Genomic DNA, 13,590 nt, shown 5'->3' with positions numbered 1-13,590 from the left:
GAGCTCTTCCGGTGGTCTTCCCACAAGATGTAATTACTAAAGTACCCTTGAAAGCCACAAGAAACATTTGTTCCCACGTGCTATAACTATGATTAGAAGGGTTTAGAAAGCAGCTCTTGCATTATACATCCCAATTTCTTCCTTTTGAGAAATTATTATATGATTTCGGACTAATTATTATTTGACACCTATGTAAATGTATAAGAAATATTTTAAGTTTTATTTAATTTTTTACTTTGGTGTCAAATACTGATTGGTCAATGATTCCAGATAATAATTTCTTCTTTTCCGAAAATGGTGCTTTGAATTATCTTTTTTTATTTGTTAAAATGAACTAACTTAAAAAATAAATACCCGAAACCGCATTAGTTGCTATAAATAGGCATTCCGCTCATTCTTACCAGCACTGCACTTTGTTTAGTAGTTCTAAACTCCCTTATCTTCCTCTCCTCTTCCACCAAAAGAAAAGTCCCTTTTTCCCAGGTTGTCCCTGAAAGGGAAATGGCTGGAGGAAGTTCACCCTGTGCTTCCTGCAAGCTGTTGAGACGTCGCTGCGCCAAGGACTGCATCTTTGCACCTTTCTTCCGTCCCGATGATCCTCATAAGTTCGCCATTGTTCACAAGGTGTTTGGTGCCAGCAATATTAGCAAGATGTTGCAGGTCTTTCTTGATCCTCTCTATATATGTATATGTATATGTATATGTATATGTATATCCATGTAATTTTGTATCTCACACAAATGAGGTTTTTGTTTGTGGCATGCTGTGTAACTGTCATTGTTTGACATGGCAGGAGCTTCCAGTTCATCAGAGAGCAGATGCAGTGAGCAGCTTAGTGTATGAAGCAAATGCAAGAGTTCGAGACCCGGTGTATGGATGCGTTGGGGCGATTTCCTACCTACAGAATCAAGTTTCTGATCTCCAAATGCAGCTTGCAGTGGCTCAAGCAGAGATACTTTGCATTCAGATGCAGCAAGACCCTACCTTGCCGATACAGATTGATCCTAATAACTTCAATAATAACCTTCCACAGTATCTCAGCTTTGCTTCTTCTAGCAATGTAATCCAAGACCCTCTAAAGAGAGAGTCTCTATGGACATAATTTGCTATTCCCTAATGAAATGCATGCTAGTGTCTCTTTTCACCCTCTAAATTAGGGTTTATCCTTGCTTCTTTCTTCATTTACACCAAGTAGGATTTCATGTCATAGGATGGAAAAAGTCATACTAATTTGGAAGCCTCAAAATCTTGAAATTTTTCAATGGCCTTGGATCAAATAATGGGACCTAAGCCTCTTTTTATAACAAAATAGAAAATGATAACAAGAGAGAAGGTATTTGTCAATTTTCATCAATGAAAATATATACACCTCTCTGCAAAAGGAGAAGGTATTCAGTGTGTTCGGTGCACCGGACACATCAGCACCAAGCGTGTAGCGCAAGCGTGGGAAATGGACTGTTTTAATGGACTGCGCCCAGAACACCGAGTATATTCTTCTGCAAAAGGTAGTAGGAGTGATGGAATAAGTTGAGGGCCATGATTCTCAGGCAAAATTGGCCAGCCAAAATGACTTGCCGATTCACATGCATATGTTGGATGCAATGCTTTGGGACCTGAAATGGCTAGTCAATTAGCTTGTGTATTAGATCTCGCACTTGTGTGTGAGATAGAGAGAGAGGGGTCTTATTGGAGTGATACTACACGAGCCCTATAATTAATCTCCAGTGTTATTTTTATTTTTTTCCTGAATAATCTCAAGTGAATTTTTGCACCGCTGGTGTATTTGTGTGCCTCCTACATTGGACAAATGTACTCCTCGTTTCGAAGAATGAATCCAAGACTGCAATTCATGATATCATAATTATATCACCATGATCATATTTAAAGTTGGGATCCATTGGTCATATATATATATATATATATATATATATATATATACATACATACAAACACATACTTATACAGCTAAGTCTTGCGTCAATCGTTAGTGTAATGTTTTAAGGGAGCAATTACATCATTACAATATGCTTTTGATTAACGAGGGTCCATAATTTAAGTCAAACTTAAAGACTTTAACAATTAGATCTTGATTTGAAACATGTGATCGATCACACTCTTGATTCATATGGTCTATCAAGATGTATTCAAAGCACCACAACGTCTAGATTTCTTGATTCTTCATGTACAAATGATTGATAATGTGAATTATGATTACATGAAGAATATATATATATATATATATATATCTTTGTTTGAAAAATTCAACCTAGCTCTCTCTCTCTCTCTCTATATTCAACACTAGCAACTTTTTGTATGGACCGTTTACAAAAGTTTACTGGTTAGGTATGCCCCTAAACCACCATGCAATCTGGTTTATGTCATACAAGCCGTTCCAACAAATGGTAAAAGTAGTTGGAGTATGGATTCTACCGTACAATTTCTACCATTTTGTATGTAAATACTAAATATTACCTCCGGCCCTAAGACAGGACATCTAAATAGATTTACCCCACACATGTATGTATAATATATATAGAGAGAGAGAGAGAGAGAAGGAGAGTCCCTTGTATCGTGAATTATAATGGACTCTTAGTCTCCTGTTAATTTTTTCAACTTCACGCGACGTCCCTTCAAAGTCAGCGAAACCCTAGACGAGTCACTTTTTTTGAATATATATGTTAGAAATTTTTCCTTATTTTTCATATTTTTTTTCCTTCCCCTTTGTTCTGGCCATTTCTCCTTGCCTTTTTTTAAAAAAAAAAAAAAAATTTTATAAGGGAAAATTGTATACACATAAAGTGTGGGACCCTTTCTATAGTCATACGAAGTCATTTTCAAATATCAAAATAATGCACAATAATTTTAAAAAATTTATCTACTTAAAATTTGAAAACTGTGACTTCGTGTGATCGATTGTAAAAAAATACTCTAACTTCGTGTATATGTAATTTTTTTCGTATTAGTCTGGAAATAGTTTTCACATACAACCATATAGATATATGTAGTTAATCCTCCACCATATATCACCCAAAAAAAAAAAAAAAAGGGTGAAACCAAACATAAAGATGAGGACACTAGGTTAAGCGATCAAAATTATTTGAAGATGGTGGTGTATTAATTTCGTTTATATCTTACTACTACCTTTTTAGTAAATGGTTACTCTAATTTACCAAAATATTGATGGTCAAATGCTAAGAAATTAATTTAAGATATTGAAAGCAGAAAATGAAATGGATTAAGGGACCAATTTTATGCTATCGAACATAGTATAAATAAAATTGATCAAAAAAATATTGATTGACAGACTTAAATTTGACATCAATAAGATTGAATGTGCGCATTGACACATTTTATGATCAAATATGAAATTTACCAGATCATTAGCGAAAGATGCATAGAAATTTAATTTATTTTTAATGTGGAACTATCAAATATTTCAAATCAAGTGCAAAATTAACCTGTGAAATTAGAAACCCAACATTATAACCATAAAACGAACTGGTTTAATTTTGTGCATTATCTCTGCCACATTAAACGAATGCTGACACATGCTTGAAAATTAGGCCTGGGCTGGATAATATATTCAATAATAGCCCAAGCTTGCTAAGACTTTCAGCTTGACTAAAAATCTGCTGCCAGTGAAATTGTCGAAGAGGGCCTAACTCAAAATGGAATTTGCATATCCGGGGTGTTAAGGACCAGCTATTTGCAATGGGGCTATGTGGATCTTACCAATGGCTATATGGTCGAATGGTTTAACCTTCCTATTCTTAAAGAGGAGGGGGAAGATGTTCGAGCTTGAGCGCGAACAAAAAGTGTGGGTAAATAGGTATGTGAGTGTATTTTTTTTTATTAAAGTATAAAAAATAAAATTTTTTGACTAACATGATATACCATAATACCAAGCGTTTTAATTGCATCAAATTACCGTGCGTTTATTTCAAGATTTGACCAAGGGCCTTGTAATTCAGTGATATCTTTCCTACCTCCCAGAGCGGGTGGTGAGAATTCGAGTCTTCAAATGAGTAAAGTGGATGTGTTAGTTTCTTGATAATGATTAAAAAAAAAAAATTCCCGAAATTTGATTCAAAGTTCATTTTAATGAAATTGGATCTTAATTTTTTAAATATGATTTCAAAATGGGTTGGATATGGATTTTCACTTACAGATGAATGTTATCCAAAATCTCATTTAGATCAAATTATATTGAATCGTGTTTAAATTAATTAATTTCAAATTCACTCTATTTTGGGCAAATTCTAGTGGTCTCTCTTCTTTATTGTAAAATAATTGAAAGGCTCATTAGAGACAAAGAAAAAGTCAGTGTGAGTTTCTTGTCTCCGTGTAATAATAATAAAAAAAATTGTTTTCATGCACAATAAAAAAAGAAAAGAGAAGAAAAGGTCACTCTTTGCATGGGAATTAATTAAATACAAAATTATTCCTGGATTAATAATGTAGTTGAGAATAATTATAATCAAACGAACATGAAACAAAAATTGGAAAACTACTGTATAATAAACCTGTGAAATATTCAGGGGAAAAAAAAAAAAAAAAACCGTGAAATGGAAAAAGTTAAATTTGTAATGATTTTTCTTTTTAACACCTCAAGAAATTCAAGCATTAACTTTTTTTGTCCTTAATGGAACCTAAACATTCAACCTTCCAGATCGACTTGATGGGATATACCATACTACCCTTTTTATTTGTTTATTTTTTCTTCATTAATGAGAAACTCATGCACCTATTTGTTTTTGAGACAACTCGATTATTTCCTTTGATCTCAAGTACTTTGGAGTCACACTTGTTGGTCCACTTTAAAGGAAAGGTAAGATGTTTGAACTCAGTAAATGCATGAATGTGTCAGTTTGTTTAACCTTTTAAAATAATAATAATAATAAAATAAATGTCCCTTATTTTAACAGGTCAAGTAATGTTTTTGATGGTAACACGGACCAGGGTCAGGGTCCGTGTTAGGTTTTTGCATCTTTTCACACCAGTTTACTATTCACTCATGAGTAATGATGACTCAACCCTACTTTCTTTTCCCTAAAATTTATTGCGCGCTCATACTCCAAACTAGTCTTTAAATAATAAAAATTTATCTATTTATTTTTTGCCGGTAAATCAAAATATATAAATAGGAAAATGATATATACAACAAAAAAAGAGGGCAAAGCCCAAGAACCGGCCCAAAGACCGAACAAGCTTAAGAGGCAGCCAACAAAAGGCCCAACCCAATTGCTGTTGGAAAGTTAATGAGCTTAATTGGATAGATGATTTAAGCCTTGTTACTGTAACTCATAGGAGAGTGCATGCGTGTGGAAATAATTAAAGCCAATATCAAGAGTCAAAAGAGATGAAACGTGAAAGTTGTGAAACTCGACCATGCACGACCCTAGCCTACTAAATTACCCTTGATGATCTAACCACGTACATTTCATGTACTTTTTCCCACTTGTTATAACTGTAAAATTTTATATAAATTAATGTTTAGAAATCAAGTTCTATCATTGCTAACTAGGTTGGTAATAATGAGCCGTGTTTATTTATTTATTAAAATAAAATATCTTTAAAAATACATAAATTAGTGTAATATTTGAATCCACCTAATTAACACGTTTCCCCATAGTTACTATAAATAGGCATTCCTAACTCAATCTCGATCACCAACACAATTATAGGGATGGGAACGGAACGAGTTTGGAGCAGATTTGTCTAAATCCATACTCGCCCCGTCAGATTAATAACAAATTCATCCCCGCCCGTGTTCCGGGACGGGTTGAAATTTACCATCCATCCCCGCCCCTTTGGGAGATACCTATGCCCGTGCCTGCCCCGTCCAGCCCATTACTATACAATGATTTCAGATCACAGCTCATGGCAGAGATAACATCATTCACCAAAAATCCCTAAAATGGCTGAGAGAAAAAAAAATGAATATATAGAAATATAAATAACCCTAAAGAGAACGTTATTCACCAAAAATTCCTAAAATGGCAGAGGGAACATCGATTTTCAAATTAGAGAAAGAAATAAAAATCCCTAAAATGGCAGAGAAAGAATATTGAATATATAAAAATATAGATAACCCGACCCAAAAGATTTATAAAGGAATTTTTTGAAAATTTCAATTAAATTACGAAAAAAACTATAGAAGAAAGAGATGAAGAGTGAGGCCGTGAGGGATGAAAAAATATAGACCAAACTCGCCTGCAAATTTTTGATATAGATCCACGAGATCGTTTGCGCAGGTGAAAAAAAATAGACTGTATAACTTGGAGGCAATTCAGTTGCAGGCGAGTTGGGTGTTGAAGGAGATGAGAGGTTAGAAATAGAAGTTTTGTTTGGTTCCTGCAACAAGCGATGAGAGAGGTTATACCTTAGAGAGAACTGGTCTTTGGACACTGAGGAGTGAGGCGGTAGAGTGTTTTGCACTTTAGGCTTTAGGGTTAACTTATAATATATATATATATATAATTTAAAAATGTATATAAGGCTGGACGGGTATTTAACAGAACCCGTCTCCGCCCCGCGACCCGTGGCGGGTTAAGAATTCGTATCCCGCCCCGACGGTATAAAATTTGTTCCCATATCTCGTTATTGACGGGACAGGACGGGGCGATAAAAATTGCCACCCCTAGACACAAATCCTTGTTTGATGCTCCTGTTAACTTCCTTAATTATCTTCCTCTCTTGCTGATCCAACGGATATATATGACCGGCCGAGCAAGTTCACCCTGTGCTTCCTGCAAGCTTTTGAGGCGGCGCTGCGCGGAGGACTGCATCTTTGCACCTTACTTCCCTCCCGAAGACCCTCTTAGTTTTGCCATTGTTCACAAGGTCTTTGGTGCCAGCAATGTTAGCAAGATGTTGCAGGTCTCTCTCCCATCCCCTATATATATTATAATTTTGTAGTATATATGTATCTCACATATATGCAAGTACGTACATGAGGTTTGTTTTTGTTTATGGATTGTTCTGTGACCGACCCTCTTTTCTTTGACATGTCAGGAGCTTCCAGTTCATCAGAGAGCAGATGCAGTGAGCAGTTTAGCATATGAAGCAAATGCAAGAGTTCGAGACCCGGTGTATGGATGCGTTGGGGCGATTTCCTGCTTACAGAATCAAGTGTCCGAGCTCCAAATGCAGCTTGCACAGGCTCAAGCAGAGATGCTTTGCATTCAGATGCACCAAGACCCTACATTGCCCATACGGACTGATCCTCCTAATAACTTTCCACACTATCACACATTTGATTCTTCTACCAATGTAATGCAATACCACAACAATACCTTCTAAAGATTGAGAGTGTCTCTTTGGACATCATCATATATAACTTGCTATTCCCTAATGAAATGCATGCTACTTTCTTTTCTACTGTCTCGTTGGACCCTCGAAAGTTAGGTTTATCGTTGCTCATGTGGGGGTGGGGGAATCATAGTAATTTGATTTACCGGGAAAAAAAAATCATAGTAGTTGGGGCTCGGCGAGAAACTCGACAGGCTTTCCCGCAGTTATCAAAAAGTTTTGGATGGAAATTTTTTGTTGGGGCTAAATCTTAAAAAATAATTCGTCACTATTTTAGCACAATAATGTGTCTTTTTTATTGACGTGGTTATTAGTATTTTGCCTTAGCCCGCCACTTGAGCTCAAAGTTTTTTAAAAAATATCGTGTTTACAACCTCATCACATTTTCTCCTCCCAAAACCCTACCGTCACCCTCTCAAACCCTAACACCGCCTCCACCACCGCCCAGGCTTCCCTCTCAACCAATCCACCCCTCAACAAACCCATATCAGTCCCTATTCGACAACTAACAAAGATCGCCCAACCTCCAACTCCCAATCCATAAGTACGTCTTCAATGCCGCTGCCTGAAAACGTGATCAAGAGCGTGGCCGAATATGAGTTCCATGTGGATTCTGGAGGTACATTTGTATTTATTTTAGAGTTTTTTTTTGAAAGGTTAAATTTATAATTTTATAAAAGTGTAACTATACAATAGTGGAACCGCAGTAGCAGGATTACAATAATCAGCCCAAAGTTTTACAGTTGTAAAACCCTAGCGGTCTAAAATAAGGAGCATGTACAAACCTCGTAGTTGTTTGTCTAAGAAAAAACAAAACAAAACAAAAAACTTGTCAGTATTAATATGTTCAAACTTTAGTAGCCGATTACATACTAAGGCCAAACACACAATTTCACAGCCGATGTCCCCAAAAAGGCGAAGTGGCAAAGGGTATATATATATATATCTCCATTGAAAGTGCACTTTTGAATTGATTATTATTATTTTTATTTTTTAATCCACAAGCTGTTTGACAGAATGTCTCCATCCATTGAAAGTGAAATTTTGAATTGATTAGTTAATTATTATTATTATTTTTTTTTATCCACCAACTGTTTGACAGAATGTCTAGCAGTCTAAAATAAGGAGTATCACATTACGGACTTGTGAACTTTGTAGTGTTGATGAAGATCAACCTAAATTAGGAACATAGCACAGTAATATGATGGAACTGCTCCAATAACACTCTTATTGTGTGGAGCAAGTGCTTTAAAAATGCTGATGATACAAATATTCTTAGTTAATTGCAAAACCTTGGAGACGAGTTACTTGCTAACCCTTTATATATTCCATTGCTGCTTTCTCTTGAAGTTGAAGATCCACTAGTAAATGTTGTTACCAAAAAGTTGACCACTGAATAGAAATCTTACCAAGTTTTGGGCTAAATTTATTGTTAGTCAATATTTTGTCCTCTCCTTGTTGACTTCATGCGCATGGTAACTACACTAGTGCTAAAGCACTGAATCTTGCTATGCTTGGTCTATTTTTCTAACTTAGAGGTCTTTTTCAATGTAAGGTTTGTGTCTTGATATTTTCATGTAGCTTCTCCAATTCACTAAACAAATAACCTGATATTTTATGCAACAGGATAAAAAAGAAAAGAAAAGAATGACATGGAATCCTTTTTCTTACATTAATTAGAAAATAAAGAAAGTGATTAAGAAATAAAATCACTAAGTTGACTTTGTTGATATTGTTGGTTTAAGTTCACCATTGCTGCAAGCATCATAATTTCATAATTGTGGCAATGCATAAATGCAGATCACTTTAAGGAAAAAAAAAAACAAAAAACCCTCTTTGTATATAAAATACACGCGCACACAGTTATATGAGTCCAAAGGGTAATAAGTTTTGGTGTACCAACTACTTTCTTTTCCTTTTATATTTTGTATTCTATTCAAAATATATATGTAGGAGAGGGTTTTTTGTCAGCTTATATTTACAGCTGATGTGTCTTTTTTTTAGTTCCAAATGTTTCCTCTTGTAGTTTCCTTTTTTATTTTATTTTATTATTTAATCTTTGTTGGATTAACTTAAGCCACTACTACATCACTCTTGTTTTATTTCCTTCTTTGCCCTTTGCTAAGTTGTGTATTTTTTTTGTTATATATTTTTGTAGTCTTCTATCAACAATTGGCTTATTTAATAAAATTAGATTAGGACTATCTTTCATGTATTAGGACTAACTTTCCTGTAAGTCTATTGTGTGATATTTTTTCCTTTATTGTTTGTTATACAGAATTAATAATTCAATTGTCTGTTTTTACTCACGAAACTCAGGTGGTGCAAACTGAAATTCAATGTGAGTAGTGGGCAATCCTAACAATGAGGCTACTTCCGAGAACTTGCTGAGATGATGACTTAGATAAATAATTTTTGTATTTGTTATATTTTATTCATTTTTTATGTTGATAATGTGTATCTCTTTGAAGAAATTCATTTTAATCAAGATTAATTGCTTAGAGAGTAGTATTTAATTTTTATGTTTGACTTTCACAGTCCCCATTGTTCCATTTAGTGAAAAAAAAAAAATTCATTTTTTTTGCAGCTACTAGAGTGGCTTCGTGCGGAATTTCTGTATTCAAAGGCGAAGTGCATAAAGCCACAAAAACAGTTTGAAGAATTTTAAGATTCAAGAAGACTAGTGATAAGGGAACTTTGAGGTGCTGCCATAGAAGGAGAGTTGGGAATTTACTTTTATGTTTTAGTTTGATGTTTTGTATCAGACAATTGAAAATTTAGGATATATTTTGACTTAGAATTGAACAAATATAAAAATTTATTAAAATTTATGTTAATTTTGTATTTGAACTCAAAATTATTATGTATTTCATAATAAAATTTAATGTTATGTTCAAATTTGGGTTGCTATATAGAGTTTGAAATGTGTGGACCTGTGTTTCTATTTGGACATTTTTTTTAATATTAGTAAAAACGATAAGAAATTTAGAAAGTAAGCAAAAATTGGTTTTTAGTAACGAAAGACATTTGTCATTAGGTAAGTTAGTGACGAAACTTCGTTGCTAATGCCCATAAAATGGGACAAACATTTTAGTTACTAAAAGGCAAGCAGATGTGACGAAAAGTGTGGTCGGTAAAAGTCATGAAGATGTGACGAAAAGTGTAGTCGGTAAAAGTCATGCAATAGTGATGAAAATGTTCAACATTTTTGTCACTAAAAGACAAGCAGAGAAAAGTATAGTCACTAAAAATCATGCAATAACGCAAATTTTTTTGTTACTAAAAGCGAAGGCAATAGTGACAAAATTCTCATTTGTCACTATAGATCAACCGAGATGATTATATAGCAACGAAATATTGACGAATGATTTTTCATCATTAAAAACTTTTAGCAACGAAAAATTAGCTTTTTGTGATAGAAAAAAACGGTGGTAAAGGTCACTTTTGTTGTGAAGAACTCCATTAAAGACTAGTGAGCATGAAGAAGAAACCGAACTGCGGTGAGGTCGTCGAAGAGAAGCAAGGAAGATGGCGATGATGAAGGTCTGAACGGCAAGAAGCGCGGATGGACAGAACCGGCCAACAAGAATAAAAATAACAGAATTGGCAGTGAACATGGATGAACAGAACGGCGGACGGCGGTCTGACGGCGACGGCAAAGCTTTCGGCCGTGAAACATGTTTGAATTTGTGGTTTCTATGGCCTGAATATGTATACTTATATATACACCAACAGTGTACGCTCCATTGACAACCGGAAAAGCTTAAACGAAGACGACAGAGGAAGTTCAGGCAGATCAAAACCAGAGCAGAACAACACCGGACCTAATTTCGACCGACCCAACCGCATAGCTCGAAGCAACCACGACTAAGCTCAATCCGACGAGCCCTCAAGCAACGGCGAGCTCTCAAGCCTCGGCAAATTAAATCCATATCTGTCCGGCAATTTCCATATTAACACCGGACCCGTGTTAAAATGTTGAAATGAAAAATAAAAAGTCTACAATGAATGATGGCTGTTACTGATTAGTGCAAAATTAGAAGTTCAAAGTCCATGTTTGAGTTGTTAATGTTAGAACACTAAAGAGGACTTTGTAGGCGAAACGTTGAATAAATCATGTGTTGCACATCAGACCATTAACGATGACTTGATAGTCTTTCTATGTGTTCGGTAGAGTCCTAGTGCTAGACCTCATTATTGTCGTGTTTGAGTTGTCAATGTTAGAACAGTAAATGGGACTTTGAAAATCGGAAGACAAGTCATTGTATGTGTTGGGAAACATGCAAGTTTTTAAAAACATTTTGATTTATAGATCTTGATTCATCACATAGAGACAAGTTTTATGCAAAAATAAAAATATGATGTATCATTCAATTAATGGATTGAATATTTATATCAAAAGTCTGAGTAAACCTTTAAAACTTTCCTCTAAAGTGAATGTTCTCACTTATTGTAAATCCCTTAGCAAGATGCCTTCTCCTTGGATCTCCATCTTCTTGGTAATTATTTTGCCTTTAGGAATCACTCATATGCCCCTATGAATGACCTTGGAAACTAGGCTTGTGGGAGCCTCCATTAGATGAGAACATAAATCCTAATTTTCTAGAGAGAGAAAATTTATTCCTTTTTCCTTCTCATAAAATCACACCCAAAATATACATAGACCATGTATATTTATAGGCAACATAAAGGTAAAGAAAAGGAAACAACAAATTCTTCTCCATCTCTAATTCATATGTCTCAAATCTAATATGATTCCAATATCAAGTTGGGCTATGAGTGAGAATCCATTGGGCCTATTATTTTATTGGCTACAATGAATTAATAATTGGCCCGATCCATGGACCCAATTCAATTAATTCATAAATTAATTTCTACCCCACTAAAAGAAATTAATTGAACTCCAATTAAATAATAAATAACCTCTAAGTCAATATTGCGCTTTGACCCCTCTATGCATAATTAGTTATCGGATAAATAAAGCCATCAATCCGACTACTTAATTAATATATCTATTTTGGTACCTCTGATTATTTCTGACTCGATCACAATAAAACATTTGTTTGACAAAAATAATAATTTAAATAAATAAATATATAATAAATCATTTTGTCTAAAAACACACGAAGGCCTTCGAATTTACTTTGTGATCAACCATAATCAATACAAAATAAATACAAGTAGCAATGATGCAAATATTGAAAATATAACCCTCTAACTATTAATTACATAATTACCCAAAGTGTCGGTCTAAGGATCCCGAAGAATCCGCCGAACAAATCAAAGTAATTATTAATTAATAAAAGAGTCTATACTTTTCTCATGCTTAAGAGTCAAATGCCATGACGGTGATAGGGAGTAATTGCATACGACGGCTCTCGCAATATATCTCAACCTAACGCGGATCCAGTTCAAGTCTTAATTAATTATGAGTCCATCCATAATTACCGACTATGAACAATTTATAATTACTATTTATATATCATGCATTGATTGCCATCACATACATATATATAAATATTTCTTGTAATTACATGGACACTATCAATTTCATAATGAATCGAAATATAATACATTGAATTCACCAATTGTATAAAACATAAATATTTCAGAAACGTCAGGAACATATGTCAATTAATCCAAACAGAAATTTGTTATGCCAAGACATATAAATCCCAACAGTATGAATATAGGAAGGTGGGCTGTAGTCCATGTATATGCTGGTTGTCTGAAAATTCTACGTATTGTATTCCTTCTGTTTTCTTCTCTTCTCTGTTTTAATATTTCATCTACTGCAATTACTTCTTATCAATTAAAATCATGTTCTCTTTTCACACAATGCATAAATGATTTGCATTTATTTGAATATTTGGGCAATTATATTATGAATATTTTGTTTTTATTAATCCTAAATTAATTATGGCTGTTATTGATTAGTGTAAAATTAGAAGTTCAAAGTCTATGTTTGAGTTGTCAATGTTAGAACAGTAAAGAGGACTTTGTAGGCTAAATCAAATAAATCATGTGTTGTACAACAGACCATTAACGATGATTTGATAGTCTTTCTATGTGTAGAGTAGAGCCCTAGTGCTAGACCTCATTGTTGTCGTGTTTGAGTTGTCAATGTTAGAACACTAAATGGGACTTCATCGACTGCAATTACTTCTTATCAATTAAAATCATCTTCTCTTTTCACACAATACATAAATGATTTGCATTTATTTGAATATTTGGGCAATTATATTATGACAATTTTGTTTTTATTAATCCTAAATTAAT

The 13,590-nt window shown here is 34.2% G+C and overlaps 2 protein-coding genes across 2 annotated transcripts; both read left to right on the top strand.

Moving 5' to 3' along the window:
* The first annotated feature begins 225 nt into the window (after positions 1-225).
* On the top strand, positions 226-1,139 carry LOC132269298 (LOB domain-containing protein 12-like). The gene is made up of 2 exons (XM_059770448.1): positions 226-660; positions 794-1,139. Exons 1-2 carry the CDS (start codon positions 502-504, stop codon positions 1,100-1,102), a joined length of 468 nt encoding a protein of 155 aa, XP_059626431.1. The 5' UTR covers positions 226-501; the 3' UTR covers positions 1,103-1,139.
* A 5,578-nt stretch (positions 1,140-6,717) lies between these two features.
* LOC132269696 (LOB domain-containing protein 12-like) lies at positions 6,718-7,302 on the top strand. The gene is made up of 2 exons (XM_059770952.1): positions 6,718-6,879; positions 7,015-7,302. Exons 1-2 carry the CDS (start codon positions 6,718-6,720, stop codon positions 7,300-7,302), a joined length of 450 nt encoding a protein of 149 aa, XP_059626935.1.
* The last annotated feature ends 6,288 nt before the right edge of the window (positions 7,303-13,590 follow it).

The sequence above is a fragment of the Cornus florida genome, unplaced genomic scaffold (genome assembly GCF_030987335.1).
Source record: "Cornus florida cultivar Cherokee Brave unplaced genomic scaffold, ASM3098733v1 CherokeeBrave_3.0.0_Hap2_Chr08, whole genome shotgun sequence".
NCBI classification, from domain to species: Eukaryota; Viridiplantae; Streptophyta; class Magnoliopsida; order Cornales; family Cornaceae; genus Cornus; species Cornus florida.
Note: the sequence above shows the minus strand (reverse complement) of the source record. Positions and strands in the feature narration are given on the sequence as shown.